The sequence below is a fragment of the Aspergillus thermomutatus genome, assembly GCF_002237265.1.
Source record: "Aspergillus thermomutatus strain HMR AF 39 chromosome Unknown NODE_212, whole genome shotgun sequence".
Lineage (NCBI taxonomy): Eukaryota > Fungi > Ascomycota > Eurotiomycetes > Eurotiales > Aspergillaceae > Aspergillus > Aspergillus thermomutatus.
Window position 1 is genome coordinate 43,408 of NW_020798262.1, and position 9,660 is coordinate 53,067.

Here is a 9,660-nt window from a genome sequence, read left to right on the forward strand (position 1 = left end):
ACAATGACGCTTCCATCAAATCGTCCATGGTCCTGCATTACAATCCTTCCATTCAGGCAATTATAATAGCACAAACCTAGGTTGAACTCTTGCTTGCTCTAGATCATTATAATAGTGAATCATGTCTTTATGGTACCTTAAAGGTAGCCAAGTAATAGACTGTACTCTGATTTCCCCCGAGTCTTATGTCGAGTCAACCAGGGACAGCAACTACATCTGTGGCAGCTATCCCTTGATTTGGACCACCCTCTCCTCTCAACGAACCTCGTCATTGCATCTCACAGGTGAATCTCAAAGATTTCAGAGTACTTCAAGTATGCTAACCGTAAGAAGTCAGTCTCGCAGGTCTCTAGGATAACTCCTTGTCTCATTCACCCCCACGGCGCCGATCTTCTCCTCTCTTCCCCGCTTGCTGAGATTCGCTCAGTCTGGCTCACCTACCATTACATCGCAGAGCACGGTTGCATCATTGCATCAGAGTAGTGTTGCATTGATGGGCTGATAGATCATTTTCTCGCATGATCATCCCACGCTGTTCAAATAAGCATCATTCCGGGATCCTCCAATCCATACCTTCTACCTGATTCAACACGGCCCTACCACCGTCTTCTCCACTTGGGATTGATCAACCTGTCGTCACTCGCGCGAGCAGGAAGTGAATGCTTGTTTGACACATTTGATATCGGATTGATCCCGAGACACGTCTGCGCTGGATTCTATAAAGCCTGCCCCTTACTCCGAGTCCGAGGTCAAGGAATTTCTCATGGAGTTGCCTTGCTTTAAACCGCTGAGCAATTGAGCACAGTTTAGTCCGTCATGCATGTAAAAGGCGAGACGGTATTAGCGTTGCTTACGCCCAGTTTACCTTCGGTTGCCAGTCAGCATGTTGTGGACTTAAGTGGAGATGGCTGGACTCTCAGCAGTACAACCTTGAATCGGACGGTGCCAGGTCATCTTCCTTCTCAAGTCCATCTGGACTTGTTTGAGGCAGGTGTTATTGGTATGGGGACTCTTCACATTTGATAATTGCATGATCTAACGAGATGTCTAGATGATCCGTACGTGCTTTGACTGGTGCTAGATGGCAAACAGAATCGTAATCTGATACCCCTTCGCAGATATCACGGCCTCAATGACTTCAACCTTCGTTGGATTGCTGATGCCAACTGGACGTATACCAGCAACCCGATTGAAGGCCTGTGAGTACCCTCGGTGAAGGCTCTACAAACATCTCATCTGATCGCTCTAAATGCTGATGCTTCACAGCCTCAAAAATTCCGAGTCCACATGGCTTGTCTTTGATGGACTGGACACTTTCGCAACAATCACGTTCTGTGATCAGCATGTTGGTTCAACCGATAACCAATTCCGGCAATACAATTTCGACATATCTCAGATCTTGAAAGAATGCAAGCAAGATCCAGTGCTTAGGATCAACTTCGGGAGCGCCCCAAATATTGCAAATGCAATGGCAAAAAGCCCTGATGCGGAAGGTCAGGGATCCCGACAACAATCCTGTCATTCCCGACTTGTTGCGCATTGAAACTCATGCTGTTACAGAATGGCCTACTGGTGTACAAATCACCAACGAGTACCCAAACCGCTGGTTTATCCGCAAAGAACAATCGGACTTCGGGTGGGATTGGGGGCCTGCCTTTGCTCCGGCTGGACCATGGAAGCCCGCATACATTGTTCAAAACAAGCATGCCGACCTCTACGTTCTTAATACCGACTTAGACATCTACCGACAAGGCCAGATCAACTATGTACCCCCTGACCAGAGCCAACCATGGATTGTCAACGCGAGTATTGACTTCTTAGGACCTGTGCCGCGTAACCCCTCGATGTCGATTGAGATTAAAGACGTTGCATCGGGATCAGTCCTTTCTTCAGGACTCCTGCAAAACGTTACGGTATCTGGAAGATCCATTACAGGTACCACGACCGTCGATGGCGATGTTCCGAAACTATGGTGGCCCAGTGGCATGGGCGATCAGAACTTGTACAACGTGACCATCACCGTACAGAACGACGAGAAAAAGGCCCTGGCAAGGGTCACCAAAAGAACCGGATTTCGTACCATCTTCCTCAATCAAAGGAATATTACTGAAGACCAGCTGGCCCAGGGAATCGCACCTGGCGCAAATTGGCACTTTGAGGTCAATGGACACACGTTCTATGCTAAAGGGTCAAACATTATACCCCCGGATGCCTTCTGGCCGCGAGTGACGCGAGCTAGGATGGCACGATTGTTTGATGCAGTAACGGCGGGAAACCAGAACATGCTTCGCGTCTGGGCCTCTGGTGCATATCTCCATGACTTTATCTATGACCTCGCCGATGAAAAAGGAATCCTGCTCTGGAGCGAGTTTCAGTTCAGTGACGCACTTTACCCCGTTAATGATGCATTTTTGGAGAATGTTGCAGCTGAGGTGGTCTACAATGTCCGTCGAGTAAACCACCACCCGTCTCTAGCTCTGTGGGCAGGCGGCAATGAAATTGAGAGCTTGATGCTTCCAATGGTCAAGGCAGCGGATCCCACAGGGTATTCCAAATACGTTGGGGAATACGAAAAGCTATATATCAGCCTGATATTGCCTCTCGTGTACGAGAACACACGCTCGATCACGTACAGCCCCAGCAGTACGACTGAAGGGTACTTGTATGTCAATCTCTCTGCGCCTGTGCCTATGGCAGAAAGGTACTCGAATACTACTTCGGGGTCGTACTATGGCGACACGGACTACTACAACTACGACACGAGCGTCTCATTCAATTATAATCACTACCCCGTCGGCCGGTTTGCGAACGAATTCGGTTTCCACAGCATGCCTAGTTTGCAGACATGGCAGCAAGCTGTTGACCCCGAAGACCTCCACTTCAACAGCAGCGTGGTGATGCTCCGCAACCATCACTACACTGCAGGGGGGTTGTTCACTGATAACTTCAAGAATTCGTCCCGAGGCATGGGTGAAATGACGATGGGTGTGGAAGCATACTATCCGAAACCCAGCAAATCCGACTCTGTTGCCAACTTCAGCGCCTGGTGCCATGCAACACAACTCTTCCAAGCCGATATGTATAAGTCCCAGATTCAGTTCTACCGCCGAGGAAGCGGAATGCCAGAGCGTCAGCTAGGATCGCTGTACTGGCAGCTAGAGGACATCTGGCAAGCACCTACTTGGGCGGGAATCGAGTACGATGGCCGGTGGAAGGTTCTTCATTATGTGGCCAGAGACATCTATCAGCCCATTATTGTCTCGCCTTTTTGGAACTACACCACCGGTCGCTTGGAGGTGTATGTGACATCCGACTTGTGGGAGCCCGCGCGGGGTACCGTGAATCTGACCTGGGTTGATCTGTCAGGCGAGACCATTGCTAATAATGCAGGCTCGCCCGAAACTGTCAATTTCACCGTGGGCGCCCTTAACACGACCAACATTTACACCACCAATATCTCTGAGCTCTCTCTGCCGGATCTCAAAGACTCCATTCTCATCCTGTCTCTTTCCGGCGAAGGACGTATTCCAAATACAAGCAATAAAAAGGCATTTGTCCATCAGAACCATTTCACGCCAGTCTTTCCCAGAGAGCTCGCTTTGAGGGACCCCAAGCTCGAGCTCTCGTACAGCCCGGACAGCAGGAAATATACAGTTCAGGCTACCGGAGGGGTTTCCCTTTACACCTGGCTCGACTACCCGGCCGGTGCAGTAGGATACTTTGAGGAGAATGCCTTCGTACTCCGTCCGGGGGAGAAAAAGGAGGTCGCCTTTGTAGCCCAGGAAGGAAGTGTCACAGATGATTGGTTGCGGAGGGTGACAGTGCAGAGTCTCTGGGATCAGAAGGTGAGGGGCTAGCAGATTATAGCCAGATTGCCCTGTGCACCAGATCGACTGAATATCAGACCAATTCAGTACAGAATTGAGATAGCCGTATCAATTCAAATTCTGTTCGGAGAAGCTGGGTGTAGCAGCTGTACTGGCACGTTTCTTCCGGCGACTGTTCATAACTTCATCCCCATTTGGTGAGCTGCTTTCTGACAAGAAAGCCTGTGATCTTAAGCACCTATCTCTCACGAGCAGAGTCCAAGGCTAAAGTAATTATTCTAGCTAGCATTCCCAGGTAGAATCCACTCAACATAATTATTTTCCTCAAGAATGGTTACCCAATGGAGCGATGATGGCTGATAAGAGCGGCGTGAGAATCCGGTCGGCAGAAAAAGTGCCCCGAAGGTCTTGGGAGCTCTGGCCGGGTCAAACTCCTTGACTGTGCACCCTCTTCTTCGGCTTCAGAGTTTCACCTCAACCTCACATCTGGGGTCCAATCCATTGAATATCATCCCGTCATGTCAACCCGATCATTATGGAGGAGCCTGCACTACAGTGCGAAGCGAAGGGTGACTATTCCCCAGAGCCAGTACCGATGCTTCTCCTGCTCGCTGCAAGTACAAGATAGCAAGTCGAATCACGACGACCAGATGACCCATTTCGGCTTCAAGAATGTTCCCGAATCCCAAAAAGAATCTATGGGTATGTCATGCACATTGTTTCCCGCCTGTGTTTTGCGGAAAGTCACAAGGCAGAAGATACATTCTAACAGGGCGCCTCAGTAAGAACGGTGTTTAGCTCCGTTGCATCGTCCTACGACGCCATGAACGATTTCATGTCCCTTGGAATCCATCGTCTGTGGAAAGACCACTTTGTACGATCCCTAAACCCCGGGTCCGCGCTCCCATCCCGCGACAACGACACAACCGGCAAGGGCTGGAATATCCTCGATATCGCTGGCGGGACCGGCGACATCGCGTTCCGCATGCTCGACCACGCCACCAACATCAACAACGACCATCAGACACGGGTGACTATCGCCGATATCAACCCCGACATGCTGGCGGAGGGCAAGAAGCGCAGCATCGACACGCCCTACTACAATACCCCCCGGCTGTCCTTCATGGAGGCCAACGCGCAACACATGCCAAGTATCCCGGACAACTCGGTGGATCTGTATACAGTTGTCTTTGGCATCCGTAATTTCACGGACAAGCAGGCTGCGTTGGAGGAGGCGTTCCGAGTACTGAAGCCTGGCGGTGTCTTTGCGTGCATGGAGTTTAGCAAGGTGGACAACAGTCTATTCAATGCTATCTACAAGCAGTGGAGCTTCAGCGCTATTCCGCTCATCGGTCAGATTGTCGCCGGCGACCGGGATAGCTACCAGTACCTTGTCGAGAGTATTGAGAAGTTCCCCAGCCAGGAAGAGTTCCGGTCTATGATTCAGAAGGCTGGATTTATGATCCCCGGTCGAGGATACGAAAATCTCACTGGTGGGATTGCAGCGATTCACAAGGGAATCAAGCCATTGACGAAGTAGGCATGGTTCATGTTCATGTCTGTCGAGATATGGTTGTCTGTATTATAGGCTTGTGGCCCCAAGGTTAATTCTACGGCAATGTGTATTATTACTCTGGTAGGATAACTTTTCATCTGGGGGATGCATTATTCTAGAACAAAGATCTCTCCGATCGATGTCGATGCAGATTTCCGATGACAAAACCACGGTTCTCAAATGTAACCTTCCTCAGCCCCAGTGACTCTCACAGATCGGGATCGATCGACGATAGAATCAATCAAGATACTACTATGGCGATGGTGGATGAGGCGATGGCGCCTTGCGCTCTTAGCCTCTTCCCGCTGTTTCGCTTCCGAATATCATTCGTCCTCCTCCAGTCCGCGTCGGAACGGACACACATGCGCGGCATCAACAGAAGAACGGGGCAATCTGACGATGTCTTAGATTATCATTAATGGATTTAATCATCAGCGTCACTAGTTTCGTCCCTTCGGCCTTTTCCTCCACCATTTATCTCCGGGATGGCCAGATAGCAGCCACTGCAGCCAAGGCTTCTTCCTCCTCCACTTTCCATTCCCTCCCCCCGCTTCTTACCAGAGAATTCCCTCCCCCTAGCCTACTACTTATTCTCTCTTTCAATCCCCTTCTCATTTGAGAATGGCTATTTAGGGGATATTTCTTGGATAGATCCTCTCCCGTCAGTTCACTCCTTCGATAATGGTTCATTGACAGCATGGGGCAGCCCCCGACTTCGTTATCGCCTCCTACGATGTCCGCCACCTCCGTCCTCGATGGCTTCTCTCTCCTGCCCATGACTCCTCCAGATTTGGTGGATGGGCTTCCCTCCATGCACGAGGATGCCGCTGCGGTAACAACAGCCATCCATGTCATTTCCACGGAGCGTGCGGCGCTCGCCCACCTGGAGCAGATCTACCAGACGGACCGGCTAGCGCAGGAGAACCTTGCGCGGGCCGTCAGTCAGATCGTCCGCACCGTCCGAAATGGCGGGAAATTGGTCGTCTGCGGCGTGGGCAAGAGCGGCAAGATCGGACAGAAGCTGGAGGCAACGATGAATAGTATGGGTATTTACAGCGCATTTTTGCATCCGACGGAAGCATTGCATGGCGATTTGGGGATGATTCGACCGGTACGGATATTCGCGGCTTTTCTTGAGAATTTTTTGATCCAGAGGGTTACAGACTGCTAATATCATTCGCAGCATGATACCCTTTTGTTGATTTCGTTTTCCGGTCGCACGCCGGAGCTTCTGCTTCTGCTGCCGCATATCCCCTCGACTGTACCCGTCATTGCCATCACGTCGCATATGCATCCGGATACCTGCCCGATCCTGTCCTTCCATTCATCCGACATGGGTATCCTCCTCCCCGCTCCGATTCACGAGGATGAAGAGTCCTCGTTTGGCGTTTGCGCTCCGACATCGTCGACGACAGTAGCGCTGGCGTTGGGAGACGCATTGGCGATCGCCACAGCACGAAGACTACATAATACACCCGGTAGAGGTCCCGCGGAGGTCTTCAAGGGTTTCCATCCCGGCGGCGCGATCGGGGCTGCCTCCGCCGGGGCCGTCCTGACACCCTCCAGCATGTCGACCGCGTCAATCTCCTCAGATTACATTCAGAGCGGATCCACCGCCTCCTCGGAGATCGTCTCATTCCCGAGACCGGAGAGCCGTCAGCAACCCCTCATCACCGACTTACTCGTACCTCTAGACCAGATCCCCACCGTCTCCGCAGCAGACGAGGTCCGTCTCCTCGATGTCCTGCTCACAGCCATCCAGCACCCCAACGCCAAGTCGTGGGTTGCCCTCTCCCCCTCGGAGATCATCCCGCCAAGCCACATCCGCTCCCTCTCGCAGAGTAGTAACATCGACATGAGCGCTTCCGCCCTGGCTGCCCTGGGTCTCCCCTTCTCCGTATCCCGGGGTGACTGGCTCCGTGTCTCGGGCGCCAGCACACTCGATGAAGTCCGCCGTCGCGTCGCGAAAGCCAACTCTGCATGCGGTTCCCGCGTGAAGGTGGTTGCCGTGATGCACCACGCGAATCCCGAGGAGTGTGTGGGCGTCGTAGAGGCGGAGGACGTCTGGGGTGACTGTGGTTGAATGGATTTTCCCCATACTACTTTTCTTCCCTCTGGAATACGCATCTGGAAGGAATGGGACTTGTATATGCAAAAGCCCGTACTTATAGACGATGTTAATGACTGAATGCCAGCTTATGTATTTGCTTTTTTATCAGTTTTGTAATACGCCGCTTTATGAATCGTTTTTCGGTAAGATTTGTTTTCTGGTTTTGTGCATAGGATCCAATATCAAGGATGTGGATACATGCTCAATTTTATGTACTACGTGCATCGAGATCCGCATGCAAGCCATTTCTGCCATGCATGCGCCACTGATTTCTTGCATTGTGGTCGACTTGTGATTGGTATTTTCATCAACGGGTGCATGTAGGCGAAGGCCTTGTTTTGCATCAATACAGATTAGGTCTGGAAGTAGATCATAGTAATGAGTTTGCGAATTCGATAATAACTCTACATTCGTCTATGTTCATTCAAACAGGGTATAAGACAAGTAATCGAAGTCTAAATCATGCTCTTTGCGCAAAGTGCGATGCCGAAACCGATGTCTCGAATGCAGTTGGTACAGCGAGTGTCGTTTTGTGAAAACCACTGGCTAATGGATGGCTCGTGTGGGGACCTGTGTAGTGCCACGTTCTGCCATCGCTTCTTGTCAACAAAGACCATTGATGCTGAGGTGGATAATGGGATTCCCGAGCGTTTGGCTTTTGGGAACTCAGGGCGTTTCGTATCATGCGCCGCGGAGTGGACGAAGGATGGGGTGCGAGCGACCATTGCAATAGGGATGAGAGATACCAGCACGCAGATGATGGAGTAACCCTCACTATCCGCGTTCAAAGTGACTGAGAGCTTCAGGCAAGCCGCTAAGTAAGCAGTCTCTTTGCTTCACGCGCTCGCTGGCACCATAGTGTAGCTCAAGGTCTGGAGGGATGATAAAGTACAAATGCGGCATATGTCTTCGGGCATCCTAAGAGTTCAGCCTGATTTCCCTGGCTGCGATCGTTCCTTGCCTTTATCGGTTGAGGACGAGGTGGCGGTTGCGCCGTCATCCTCGTATAGGTGGTGCTGTTCGATGTAGTGAATGACTGGGACGGGAATGAGATAGCGCACGCTCATCTCGCGTCGCAGGAAAAGACGAATCTTGGTGCTGCTAACATCATTTTGAATAAGTTGCTGGATCACGTAGATGTTGTCCTTCCAGGGTTGCAAAGCTGCCAAAGCCTCGTCGATATCAGTGCCGCTGCGTTCCACGATGAAAGACTAAAAGACTGTGAGCGGAATCAAACTGAGTAAAAGGCCCATCATATTTGAACATACACCGTATTTGCCCAGAATGTGGTCCAGATCCTTCTCACTCCATACTCCGGGAGTGGACATGGTATGGATGAGATCAGCACCTGCAAGCAAGGCCACCCGGACGGGCTTCCGGGTACCATTTCCAGCATCGATACCCTCGCGTACAACGTTGATCTCATGGTCGAAATGATCAAGCACAACGGCAGTCGGCTGGTACTCCTTCTGCATCGGTTCCCATGTATCGACCATCAACCAATTCGATGTCTGATCAACCGCAAGTTGGCACATCGCAACCCTGATGAGCCATAAGAGACATCGTCAGCAATCCGAATGAGAGGATCAATTAGCCCCAAATTGCATACCGATGTTCCGCACTGGCCAGACCGGCCTTTCGATACGCGTCTGAGACGGGTGAGAGATATCCACCGATCAGCTCAAAGTCTGTGCTGAATTTGACGTAATCGGCAGCCATTTCAAACATGCGGAGATGCAGATAGGTGATGGGGGAGAAGGACCCGCAAGCTACAAGGAGCAGAGGCGTCTTCTCCGGGTCATCCATCGTGCGCTTCAGACGATGTTCAGGAAAGGTGTAGTTCTCCATAGGAGCGGGTGGAAGAGGAGGCGGGACCTGGTGGACATCGTCGCTCGGTCCTCCGACCATTTCTGTCATGATTGCAATCTGAGAATTCGATATGGGGTGATAGATGATTGCGGTCGGGAGGAGAGCGTCGCTGAGATGAAGGATATAGCTTGCGGAAGAGGCAAATCGATGGGATCAAATCGGAAGAGGATATGTTGTTGTTGCGGCTGTCTCTTAGCGACATCTGACGCTGCCGACGATCTTACGCGTCTATGTCTTGTTGGCTGTCGTTTGTCTTTAAACTATTACTGTGCTATATACCTTAAGTACTTTGTCATTGT

The 9,660-nt window shown here is 51.1% G+C and overlaps 3 protein-coding genes across 3 annotated transcripts; 2 read left to right on the forward strand and 1 right to left on the reverse strand.

Annotated features, from left to right (window-relative positions):
* Positions 1–816: 816 nt before the first annotated feature.
* Positions 817–5,367, forward strand: CDV56_105310 (beta-mannosidase mndA; the record flags this gene model as incomplete). The annotated part of the gene is made up of 6 exons (XM_026758929.1): positions 817–1,000; positions 1,119–1,203; positions 1,267–1,493; positions 1,561–3,845; positions 4,412–4,529; positions 4,610–5,367. The coding sequence occupies 6 exons, from the start codon at positions 817–819 to the stop codon at positions 5,365–5,367; spliced, it is 3,657 nt and encodes a 1,218-aa protein (XP_026611691.1).
* A 748-nt stretch (positions 5,368–6,115) lies between these two features.
* CDV56_105719 (SIS domain-containing protein) lies at positions 6,116–7,465 on the forward strand (the record flags this gene model as incomplete). Its single annotated transcript, XM_026759338.1, has 2 exons — positions 6,116–6,493; positions 6,566–7,465. The coding sequence occupies 2 exons, from the start codon at positions 6,116–6,118 to the stop codon at positions 7,463–7,465; spliced, it is 1,278 nt and encodes a 425-aa protein (XP_026611692.1).
* A 953-nt stretch (positions 7,466–8,418) lies between these two features.
* Positions 8,419–9,409, reverse strand: CDV56_105889 (nicotinamide/nicotinic acid mononucleotide adenylyltransferase; the record flags this gene model as incomplete). The annotated part of the gene is made up of 3 exons (XM_026759508.1): positions 8,419–8,703; positions 8,761–9,034; positions 9,102–9,409. 3 exons carry the CDS (start codon positions 9,407–9,409, stop codon positions 8,419–8,421), a joined length of 867 nt encoding a protein of 288 aa, XP_026611693.1.
* Between the last annotated feature and the right edge of the window lie 251 nt (positions 9,410–9,660).